Source organism: Lissotriton helveticus, chromosome 11 (genome assembly GCF_964261635.1).
Source record: "Lissotriton helveticus chromosome 11, aLisHel1.1, whole genome shotgun sequence".
In the NCBI taxonomy this organism is placed as follows: domain Eukaryota; kingdom Metazoa; phylum Chordata; class Amphibia; order Caudata; family Salamandridae; genus Lissotriton; species Lissotriton helveticus.
Genome location: NC_136072.1, coordinates 528,574,068 through 528,587,023, shown reverse-complemented (window position 1 = coordinate 528,587,023; position 12,956 = coordinate 528,574,068). Strand labels below are relative to the sequence as shown.

Sequence of the window (12,956 nt, the reverse complement as noted above, 5' to 3'; positions counted from 1 at the left end):
AATGAATTGCCCTGCCCCAACACACACAGACACACAACCAATGTAGCACACAATTGCAGACATAACCTGCACTATTATGGGGTATCTCCTTCTCTTAGGTCTTGGGGTGCAGCTGTGGTCCAATTGTTCCTGCAAGTGGAAAAGGGGGAGTGCTGGGGGAATGTTTCAGAGAATGAGGAGAAGAGGCAAAGTCAGAATTGGAAATGGGGAATTGGGAGTATTGTAAATTTACCACAAAGTTTCAATTCTCTTCTGCTGTAGCTCAAGGTCCAGTCCTTTCAGGACTAAGCCAAACAAGAACGAGAAGAAAAAGAAACGTGAACACAATAATAACTGACTTGACAACGAGAACAGATATGTTTAGATTTTATTAATCACATAATTATTTCAACATAATTATTTAAGCTTAAAATCAAAATGGTGTCAATTTAATTCAAGCTAAAGTTTTTTTTTTAAAAACTGCTGAAAGAATATTAAATAGTTTAGGCATAAAAAAAAAGGTACCGTAAGCTAAAGAGAATATCAAAGAAAAACCTTGTAAGAACGGCAGCACATTTTAAATAAAGATAGTACACTGAGCAGATCAGTCAAAAATGCTGTATAAATGATGTTTATGTTTCAATAGATTTTTAATCATTTTAAACAAATATAGATAGAAAAAACACATTCCCATAATTCTCTTAGCCCCCAATAACTAGTCACATTTTGCATAAAGCTGGTAGCTGTCAAGGTCAGTGAATGTCACAGGATCGCTTGTATTCTTTCTCTGTGTTAGCCTTAGAGTAACACCAGCTGCAGGGCTCCTGAGAGTCCTTGGGCGTCAATGCCAGTGACTTCTTGAAAAAAATCACTGGTAATGCACACTCGTTTTTTCAAAGCCCCTTGGATTGATGTTTAATTCTTTTCCTGTCCTAATGCCATTTACATACACTTTATTTATTGTTACTCCAGTACGCCTTCCTGATGTTTGTGTACATCATGCAAAGGTGTTCCCAAAATGCCTCTACGACTTATACACATGTCAATGCCATATGGAACATGCATCAAGCTAAGTCTTATATACATGTTTGCACAATGTGGGGACAAACAGTGGTAAAAGGCACAGCAAAGCCAAAGTGAGATGCAATGTGCAAGCCCCCAGGAGAGCTACAGTCCATGATATTTCTCTTTGCTTTTTGAGGATCAGATTCACAAAGCTTCGCCTGTGATTGGTTGTGCCTTACGTTTGGCCAGCTCATACATTTTCTAGAGTAGGAGACACTCACAAAAATCCTTGTGAATCAGGCCCCTGATACCCTTCTGCACTGGATGCATGTAGATGCCTCCTCCTCCCTTCCAGCAGTGATAGAACCTACTGCATGCCCATGAGGCGTTGATGCTCTTCATGGCGGGGCTCAGAGCTGACAAACAGGGAAAATGCTAAAATGATGTTGTATGTAGGTAGTCCAAACAAATTCTGAACCAGACTTCCAGGGCTCTCAGTACTCAGGAAGAGATCACCATGCATCACCAGAAGAGGCAAGAGCAGGTGGGTGCGTCTCCAGGAATGGAAGAGCCATCCAAGCAATACGTTATCCTAGACATACTCTTTATAAGATTTACTGACGGAACTTTTGAGAGGTTCCTCAATGCGGCTTTGAACGTGTAGTGGCAACTGCTCTTTTTCCAGAAACTCTAAAAATAAATCAAAGAAAAGGTCAGTGTACAGGATGAAGGATATGCAAATGTAACACTAGTATACACAGAAATGAGTCACACTGTGTTCCAGATATAAAAAATGTTTCATTTAATACATATCATTTGACCTGTCTGCACCACCTTACGCTAGAATGTTTAGATTACGTGGGTTCCACAACAACTTTGTCCTACTGAGATTTTACGCTTTCAAAACATGTTCAGGATATATACTCTACTGCATTGTATTGTACTGTAGCATTTTTATAGTGCTTCATATCCCACTGCGGGGCGCCAAAGCACATTTTGGACCGATAGCACGCCACACTGAGGGGAAGTGAGTTGTTGGTAGTGTTGTATTTGTTGTGACCCTATGTGTGAAGCGTTTTGGTGTTGTTCCCAAGTAGCCAGAAAGGTGCTCTTACCTTGTCCTGGGGCACAGAGCCTAGCAGTGTGATAGGTAAGTTGGTGTGACAAGAGCCCAAAATAAAATTGGAATTATCTGTTGGTTATTATTATGCTGAGGTAGGGGAAAGAGCCAGGAATCTACCTGGATATTCGGAATCTACCTGGATGTTCGATGTCACATGTATTCTATTTGGGGGAATTAAACAGGTGGAAAAGTCATAAAAGTAGCTACACAAGAGGAATGCAGTGTGCTTTGTGTGCGTATAGAGAAGGCCCATGTCTTTTTAAAATAAATCTAATCACTTGCACAAAATTCTTAAGCTATACACCATTTAAAAAAAGAAAACAGAAAAAATGCAAAACTGCAAGACAACTTTGTTTTAGATCTTTATGCAGCCATGCAACCAATCCAGCTTGTAGCAAGAGACGCAATATGCCAGAAAATACAACAATCAATGTAGATCAAAACAACACCCAGCTGCAAATGTATATGATTATGGCTCATTCCCAATACACCACCTCAAGAATTCCACTGTCTCTTTCCAACACAGTCAAAACTTTGGGGTTAGGAAGAGGCAAGAAGAGGCCAACAATAAGGCACCCATGGTACCTTAATCACCTGTTCTGCGGTAGGCATATAACCTTTAAATTCCTCCACGGATGCCTCTAAGGATAACATTTTAACCACATTTCATTGCATCTCTCCCTGTAGAGTTTGAAGCATCAACATAATCAGAGATTTAACCTGTCTGAGTGCAGTCTCTACATTTACTATGACATGTATAGACGGAGCTCTTGGGCGGAAAGCCGAGAGCTAGGAACCACCTTCTACCTTAAAAAGTTGATTTTAAAAACTGTATAACGTGATTTTACTTGTGTTATTTGCAAAACTTGCACTCTGCTCACTTAGTTGTTTGAATTGCCGCTCAGCCGAGTGAGGCGCTGAAGCAGGCAGCAGGCAACCGCCCCGACCTCCCGGGCTCCGCCCACCGATTTAGGCCACGCCCCCCCCCTTATATCTAGGCGCGCTCTGTGACCAGCGCTGCTTAGACGGAGCTCTTGAGGCGGAAAGCCGAGAGCTAGGAACCACCTTCTACCTTAAAAAGTTGATTTTAAAAACTGTATAACGTGATTTTACTTGTGTTATTTGCAAAACTTGCACTCTGCTCACCTGGTTGTTTGAATCGCCGCTCAGCCGAGTGAGGCGCTGAAGCAGGCAGCAGGCAACCGCCGCGACCTCCCGGGCTACGCCCACCGATTTAGGCCACGCCCTTCTTCTTTGATATTTAAGAATGTGCTGTTTCCGGAGGCGCAGCGGACGGGCGCAGCGGGCGCGCCGGCGGTGCGCCGAAGGCGCGCCAAAGGCAAGCCCGTCTGCTCCCGTCCGCGACCAGACGGGACCAGGGGCCACAAACCCTGGCTCCCCCACTCCCCAGGGCAGGACTTATAGCTCGACAGCCTTACACAGCATAGGAAGAACTGTCGCTGTCCAGTGCACGCATATATATGCCCCTACAGAGCTTCCCCTCCGCTGCCCAGACTGCAGACACTCCTTTCGGAACACTCCGTTGGCCTCAGCTCAGAAATACAGCATGTATGCACTAAACTGCCGATCACTACCTAAGCACTGCACACAAATTGCCATGCTGCTTGAGGAGCACAAGCCAGACGTGCTCTTTTTGACAGAAACGTGGCTCACGGCTCAATCAGAGCCTGATATAGTCGCAGCCTTATCAACTGGCTACCACATCCTCAGACTCGACAGACCGGAAGGGAGAGGGGGTGGTCTGGCCATCATTACAAAGGACCAGTACCACTGCCGCACTACAGCAGATACTATCCCTGGCTGCGAGAGTCTGGAATTCTGTATAGAGTTCAACGCAAATAACTCCTTCTCAGGCACCTTGATTTATCGCCCCCCCGAACCTGCAAAACTATTCCTTAGAGCTCTCCCAGAGATCACAGCAAAAAGAATTCTATCGACGGCCAATCACACGGTGTTGGGAGACCTTAACCTGCATTTCAACTCGCCGTCAGACCACACCGCCACGGAGTTAATAGATGACCTTGGAGCCCTTCAACTGGTCCAGTTGGTTACTGCCCCGACCCACGAAAAAGGCAACCTCCTGGACCCTATCTTTAGTAATTGTTCGGATCTAATTACGGATCAACCCATCCCCCTTCCATGGTCAGACCATTTTCTGGTCCCGTTTACCTGGGTCACCTATAAAGTCCCCCAACTACCCCCTCATACTACAATGAGGAGAAACTGGTCAAAACTCCCCATGGAACCGTGGAGACGTGAGCTAGATTCCACCCGCCCGCCGCCCTGCCCAGACCCCAACGTGGCATACGGAAACTATGTAAGCTGGATCACTAAATCCTTGGACCCACTCCTGCCTCTTCGCAGATCGTCCTCAAAGCGAGTGCAGAAATCAGCTCCCTGGTTCTCCGACTCGCTAAGAGAGTTAAAACGCCTTTGCAGACAACAAGAGAGAGCTTGGCGCTTAGATTTCCTCCCGGAAAAAAGGCATCCTATAGAGAGGCGATCAGAGTTTATAAAGAAGGGATCAGGACAGCCCAGGCACTCTATTACTCCGACAAAATCATGGAAGCCAAATCTAAGCCCAAGGAAATTTTTAATATAATAAAACAATGTACCAGCGTCGTCACTGTTCCCCCTCTGATCAAGACTCAAGAGCAATGCAACGAACTGGCGGAATTTTTCCACAATAAGGTACTAAACATATACTCCACCTTTTCAGCCACGGCCTCAAATCATGAGGCGTCCGATTCATTCCATCCGGAAAACTTCCCCCCCCCAGCCCAGCCGACTCTTGAGCCTACGCTTGATCATTTCCCCCTCCTGGACCTTGACACTCTGGACAAAGTGGCACGTCAAGTAAAGTCGGGCTCCCCTCGCGACCCAGCCCCTCCAGAAATCTTGATGCAGGCAGGTGAAGTCACCCTCCCTGTAATCCTGGAACTGTTAAATCTGTCCTTATCCACATGTACAGTCCCCAGTGCTTGGAAGCAAGCCATGGTACGGGCGCTCTTAAAAAAACCTAACCTAGACCCCGATGACCACTCCAACTACCGCTACTTCATTGATTTCCAACATTCCCCATCCCAGATCCGCTGGCGCATTTTAGAAAAGATCCACATAACGTGTAAAAATGGTGGAGATAAAATTAGGAAAAAAAGAGAGGTGTTCTGGATTTTTACTCTGGACACGTATACCCATGGGTTAAATAATGATCTTCCATGGATAAATGCCATACTCTGAAATTAAATCTGCAGGAAGATCTACATGTAAAACTAGATAGACCAGAACACCCAGCTAATAAAGAGCTATACCCCTTTAAGACACATGCATTTGTGCTATGAACCAATGATCCACCTCAATATAAAAGCCAATAGAAAACCCTTTAACAAATTCTTTGTCAAACTGCCGGAAATCAAGTTCAGGATAACGCCGTTGCTGCACGGTCCGTCCGGATTTCAACTAACATAGGTGAGAGCGTTATAGAGAATAGCGATAACTTAATGTTGCCTGGTTTTCTATAAATAGAAACAATAGGTAACGCCATTATCACTGGTTTATTTCTCGACTGCAGGAACCGCTATACCGCTGTACCTGCCTGCAGACACCCTAGAGACATTTCTCTGCAGTACAAGAAACTAACCAGGTAAATAAGTAAGCCATTTCATTTGAATGCAGCCGTAAACCTTATTGGTGCGAAGCCTCCATAAGTTTCTTAAAAAAGTAAAAGCAAATGGTAACGCTAGTGTTACTGGTCTCTTTCCCGACTGCAGGAACCGCATGACCGTTGTACCTGCATGCAGTCACTGCAGAAGTAATTCTCTGCAGCACGAAAGATAATTCAGGTAAAAAAGCGGTGCGTTTAAATTGAATAGAGTCGAAAACCAAACTGTGCAAAATATATAAGAAATCATGTAAAAATAGACAAGTAGCTAATGTTAGCATCTTTTTGTTGATTGCAGACTGCAAGAACCGCTTTTGGTATCGAAAATAACTGAATATATCTGGGAAAAGAATGCGTGGATAGCAGCGGTTTCCATAATAGGTAATTTAGAGAGCAAACCATACATCGTCTAGGGCCAGGCTAATGCACATCTAGTGATCTATATAGATAAAAGCGTGATAACTGGGACTGTTTATAAGCACAGAGCCATGAATACAATTAATAACATTGTACATTGAATATATAAAATAATTAATAAAATAGGAAATAGATCAACAAAGAGATAACCGCCTTTGCGTTTTTGAGTACAACTAGAGCATAGTACTCAATAAGTAAGATATCTTCGCTTTAAATAACTGGACTTTTTCTATCTATCTTTAGCGGTTCCTTTTTAAACAGAGCTACAGTGACCGTGGTTATTGGAAACGAAGTAGCCAACTATGTCAAGCAGACTATTTAGGAGATAATTTAATCATTTGAAACATCAGACCACTAACAGGTAAGCACACCTCTCAGGGTGGTGGTGCTACTCACCAAATCAAAAGAAATGGGCTAATTAATTAAATATTGTACTTATTATGTAGGCACGACGTTCACCAATGCTCTAGCGGACCTAGATGGCATACTGATCTTATACTCTCCCGTATCAGTCCAGTTCTTTGCGTATAAATAGGTAAGCCCCCTCTATCAGTACACAATACAAACACAGCTTTCCCAATAGGCTATATAGGGGACACACATTCACAGTCTTTTTCTTGTAATCTGCTTTCCATCTAAAATAGGCCTTCAGTCTATGTATCTGTCTCTCTTCTGATCCTTATTGTGCTATAGGATATGTTCTGAACATACATGAAAAGTTGTCATAACGATGCAATGTATAGTATATTTCTGTTTCGGAATGAAAGTAGACCTATTGAATAATTACCAAATGAGAATATATAATCATCAGGTTCTTCTAATGCAATATAGTAGCAGCCCTATGACAAAAGTTACAATGTATAAAGCGGCATTATCAGTTATAAAGATAACCAACTCTGAGCACATGATATCAGTTGTTATGTATATACCAAAACAAAATTGTAAAATCATTTTTTTAAATAATCTTTTTACAGTGTGATGGTACAGTCCTGAGGAAGACACACAGTGTCGAAACGCGTAGACAAAAATACAAGACAAAAAAAACAAGGAACCATCTAAATCTTTTATTTCAATGAACTATCTATATGATTGAAAATTTGCATACATTGTATGCCACAAATGCTTTTTTATCTGTTGTGTAAAACTATGTATCAATTTTAATGAATAGTATGTTATTAAATTTATATCCGGATATATACATGTCATAGTGTTTTTTCGTTTTTTAATATGTTTTGAGGTAAATTTCATGTGGTAGTTGGTTTACATATTTGCCTGGGTACTTTACTCACAATCACTCCAACTACCGCCCCATCTCACTCCTCCCGTGGGCTGGCAAGGTGCTGGAGAAATACATAAATGCCCTGTTGGTCCAGTTCCTGGAGAATCACTCCCTACTACACACGTCCCAAACAGGCTTCAGACCTAAACATGGGACTGAAACTGCCTTGTTAGCAGTCACCGAAGAATCTCGAAGGATACTGGATCAGGGAGGATCAGTGGCAGTGATCCTCCTTGATCTAAGTGCTGCCTTCGATACGGTCAGCCATGCCACTCTGCTGAACCGGCTCCAGAACATCGGAATCTCGGGAGATGCACTAAGGTGGTTCAGTTCCTTCCTAGCTGACAGATCTTTTCAGATCTTTGATGGCGACACAACATCTGCCAGCAGGCCACTCAGCTGTGGAGTACCGCAGGGCTCGTCTTTGAGCCCTGTATTGTTCAATGTATACATGAAACCTCTGGCTGGGGTAGTCGAACCGTACGGCATTAAGATCGTGTCGTACGCCGACGATACCCAGCTAGTGGTTTCATTGGCCCAAGAGAACAACAGGCAATCCTCGGCCGGCCTGCTGAACTGTTTGGAGAACGTGAGGGAGTGGATGACCAACTCCTCCCTCAAACTGAATGGAGGAAAAACAGAGCTCATGCTCCTAGGTCCAGCTTCACCTGTACCCTTTACCTCCTTGTGGCCCGGTGGTCTTGGTGTACCCCCTACTCCCAAGGATAGTGTTAAGAGCCTGGGAGTATGGCTAGACAATAAGCTCTCTTTCTCCACTCAGGCCACTAGGCTGTCTGCCACCTGTTTTGGCCTACTTAGAACGTTGAGGAAGGTCCTTCCACTTCTGCCCCTAGATGCCAAGAAGGTGGCGGTACAAGGCCTCATCCAGTCCCGTCTGGACTCAAACAATGCTCTCTACCTAGGGGCACCTGAGATGACCCTCCGGAAGCTGCAGGTGGTACAAAACTGCGCTGCACGTACCATACTCCAGATTCCACGATTCCAATCTGCCAGACATGGCCTGAAAAGCCTACACTGGTTGCCAGTGAGGCAAAGAGTGGCATTCAAGGCACTGTGCATCACGCATCGGGCCTTTTGGAAGACCGGATCAGCAATTAACAACAGCCTTGTCACCCCCTACCACCCTAACAGGAACCTCCGGTCTACGGGTGCCTTTCTGGCAGTTGTTCCCAGAGTGAAGAGAGCTAGGTCTGGGGGTAGGCTGTTCTCGCTGAACGCCGCCAAGCTTTGGAATGCCCTCCCCCTCGCTCTTCGATCCACACCTGACCTGCTCTCATTCCGTAAGAAGTTGAAAACAGTACTATTTGCCAAACCGCTCTAGTTCTTGCATCCCTGCTCCGTCACGTCTCTGTCTAAACTCAGCGCTTGGACGCCCCCGGGCAGCAACCGCGCTCAACAAATCGATAAATAATAATAATATTATATGTGCTTTCCCGCTGCTGTTCCTCACTGCCTCCCAGTGGTGCAGGAAAATATGCCACTTTTCCCCTTAGCCCTCTGTTTATGCTCTTTAGGTGTATCACAATGTTAGTAAACACTCTTGTTTGACTGCACTGGCTGTGCTCGTCTTGGGACCATCATTACTCAGAGGGGATGAGGGCTGGCATATCCCCAGTCTCACTTCTCCACTCTTAACTCTGCAATACTTCTCACTTCAGTTTGGGACTGGAGTCACACATGGCGTCAGGCTCACTGTAGGTTCTCAAGTCTCTGTATCCGGCAGACATGGGTGCAAATGGCAGGCATTACTGCCCACAGCTGCTATCTTGTTAATCTGGGTGCCACCAGAACTTTTACAAGAGCAGGAGCATGGCGCATCCCCACAAGCAGATCCACCCTGTTGGAGTACCACCACCCCCACAAGTCTAAAGCTTCTGATACTCCTACTACAGCATCCTAAAAATAAGAAAATGCAGCCCTGTTAATGGTGCTACAGTAGTGACTTACAAGAATGGAGCACAGAAACATGACGTGGTTAAAAAAAAAATATTTAGCAAAACAAGGGCCCGATTACGATCTAGTTAGATGGTACACACTGTCACAAACGTGACTGTTATCCCGTCTGCTGTATTAAAAATTCCATAGGATATAATGAAATTGTAATCTGGCAGATGGAATATCCGTCAAGTTTGTGATAGCGTAACCCTGTCAGCCAAGATTGTAATCAGGCCCTAAGTGACTATTGCAAGATGCCATTTTAAAATAAGTGGAACACCATCTATTTTTTTCACATCTTACTATATACTGGGAACCACCACAAGACAAGTCCTAAAGTCCTCAAATGCATTTTGACAAGTGAGAGATCCCAGTGTAACAAGCTCATAGCTTTCACATGAGTATCAGTCCTAAGAGAATGGGTGCTCTGGTAGTCAATTCTGAAGGTTGGCCACAAAGAGATAATGTGTAGAAAAGGTATACTTTTTGCATCCCCTTAAAAAATAAGTGTGTTGCATTTATTTTATTTATTTATTTATTTTTAAAATTTATAAAGCGCAACATTTGCCCTTGGGCGTCTTGGCGCTAAAAACTCATGGGTTACTATTGATTTAAAACACTTTTGGGAACCTCTTCTGACTGGTTTTAGGACTACAGACTGTCTCATTGCACAGTTAAAACAAGCATTGGCAAAGCCAATAGGTTTGGTTTACTGTGCTACTGCATGCGGCGTTAACAAATGAGAGCAAGAAACTTTGGAGGGAGCCAATAGGAGTGGATAGTGATGGCTATAGTTGTAAAGTAGTCCCTCATGCATTTCAATGCAAGCACTTGAGCAAGGCAGAAGGCTGCAAACAAAAAGCCAATGCATTATGTCAGAGTAAAAGCTCCACTGGCATGAGCCAAGATGTAAGTGACATTGTGTCAACCAAAGGCTGAAAAAGGCTGGTCAGAGAAAGCATCCTGTAAGTATATTGTTAGCAATAGATCAGTTTGACGGCTGTGCTATCATAACCTAGACCTAAATTCATGACACCAGGAAATGAATAGTGCGACTGTGGCACCCATGTGCCCATGTGTTAAATAACTTGTATACCTCACTCTACAGTGTAAAGTGTAGACAGAGAATTTTGCTATTTCTTATGTTGGTGTGAAAGTGGCCAAACTACAAATGTGCCAATAAATGGCTTGACTTGTAATTTACAGTGTAGACTAGGGAATCTGAGGCTGGAATTTTGAGGCTCGAATATCAAGAACCAAAATATTGACAGGCACGTGTATATATATATCATATACACGCACACATATATATGTATGTGTGTATCTGTATCTCTCTCCAAATATATACACACACACACACCCACCCGCGCGCGCGCACACACACACACACACACACACATAAATAAAAATATATAAACTAAAGTTTACAGGGACGTTATAGGTAGGAAATAGAATTTGAAATCCTTAGATATTCACTAAAAACCATGGGTCACAGGGACGATATAGTTAGGTTCAGATTTTACACGCACAAAACCATGGAAATTTAGCAGTTATAGTTATCTCAAGTAAATATAACTTGTGCCCGAAGGTAAAAATAAGTCACAACCCCGCCATGGACAGTTTTCTCATCAATAATTCCACTGCAAATTTTGCAGTGATATTATCAATGATGCCATAGAAGATGTAAAAACGGATGTATTATGTGGGGTAATTAGCAGCGCATGGCGAATACACGAGTTATAGTTACCTTTTGGCACAAATTTTAGTGACTTAAGATAACTAAAACTGTTACAAGTCTATGGTTTTGTGTGGCTAAGATGTGAACCCAACTATAAAGTCCATTTGACGTTTGATTTTTTCATTTAATTTCTAGCTTTCTCCTAATTTGGTGCAATTCCGTCCAGAAGTTCGAGCTGTAAAACCTTTCTTTCCTTACTCAGGTTAAGAAGCTGGCCGGGAACTGCTTTGGTCTCCTTAAAATGCTAAGGAAATCTCTATCTCTTCTTCCTAGGGCTGCGAAAGAATGGGTCATCCGCACTCTTATTTTATCTAGGTTGGACTATGCCACTGCATTGTATGCTGGCATCCCTGGCTTCTTGTTGAAGAGGCTTCAGGTGGTTCAAAATGCAGCAGTCAGACTTCCCCTTGATATCCCTATTAGAAGTAGTGTGAGACAACATCTGCGCTCCCTTCACTGGCTTCCCTTGGCTGAACGGGTCAAGTTTAAATCACTAGTTATCACCCACCGCGCTCTCCATGGACAGGGCCCTACCTACCTGCAGAAGCGGTTCTCCTTCTACGCCCCGGTGAGACAAGTGCGCTCTACGTCTCAACTTTTAGCCCAGGTTCCCCGCTTCAAATGCATAGGCTGGGTGGCTGCTCTCTCACCCTGAAAGCTTCCTTGGCATGGAACGCCCATCCATTTGCTCTTCGAAAGATTCAAGGCCCCTTGGCTTTCAGGAAAAATCTGAAAACGTATCTTTTTCTGTAGTGTTAGCTCTTTCACCCCTCTTGGTTCGCGCCAGGACACTCTTTGGAGTATCTGTGCGCGCTACAAAATAAAATAACATAACGTAACATAACATAGTTAACCAAAATCTCTCTGGGAAATTGTATGGAGAAAACGTGTTTTGGGACCTCCCTTTTTCCTCGACCCCCACTTGACTAATCAACCCGCAACTTTGATGACAGCAGCTGCAATGACCAGTACAATAGTTTTGAAAATTTCATGAAGATTCGTCAAACGGCGCCAAAGTTATTAGCAAAACCAGAAACACTTCATCTATGGAAACTAGGTCCTAACTATAACTGCCCATTGGCCAACCGACAATAGGATATATATATATATATATATATATATATATATATATATACCAACCTGCTTGCAGACCGCTGTTGTTCCCTGTTGTTCTTTTGTGCAGCAACTTGTGTGGATATTTTGCGTGCGGCCACTGCACGCTCAGGGAACCCGTCCTAATGTTTCCAGAAATTAGTGGCACACCTGTATGCTCTTCGAGGGATCGAATTCCTTCTGGAAACGCTGCGGCCACGAGAGGACTGTGTTTAGCCAGCAAGGGGCCTTAGCTCATGGCGAGGCGCTGAGTATTAACCGGCAACTCCTAAACAGGTCTGCATTGGCAGGCTGCAGAAGACGTCGGTCGCAGCAGGTGGGGATCGCGGAGTCTCCAACACACTGACTCCGTTGTCTGGCAGCCATCCCCAGTGTCCCAAGATGGGGGATGCTGGGATTTGCAGTTCCTACGGGCCATCAGGCCTCCACCAATGGGGGGATGCAGGCAGCATTCAAAAGAGGGACTACAAAACAGCGCCAGTAATTTCTTGTTCGGCATCTGATGAAGGCTAAATGCTGAAACGCGTCATGCCGAGGACCCAATAAAGTTACCTACCTGCTTGCAGACCGCTGTTGTTCCATGTTGTTCTTTTGTGCAGCAACTTGTGTGGATATATATATATATATCTTTTTTTATTTTTTTCACTGAAAAAACCATAGGTTT

General features: G+C 43.9%; 1 protein-coding gene across 2 annotated transcripts in view; it reads right to left on the bottom strand.

Annotated features, from left to right (window-relative positions):
• Positions 1–350: 350 nt before the first annotated feature.
• LOC144791492 (ubiquitin carboxyl-terminal hydrolase 47-like) overlaps positions 351–12,956 on the bottom strand; it is a 340,820-nt gene continuing 328,214 nt past the window's right edge. For both annotated transcript variants that reach the window (XM_078666187.1, XM_078666188.1), the window contains exon 12: positions 351–1,674. In XM_078666187.1, coding sequence (XP_078522313.1) covers positions 1,577–1,674 — 98 coding nt within the window. In that variant the 3' untranslated portion in view covers positions 351–1,576. The remainder of the gene's footprint in view (positions 1,675–12,956) is intronic.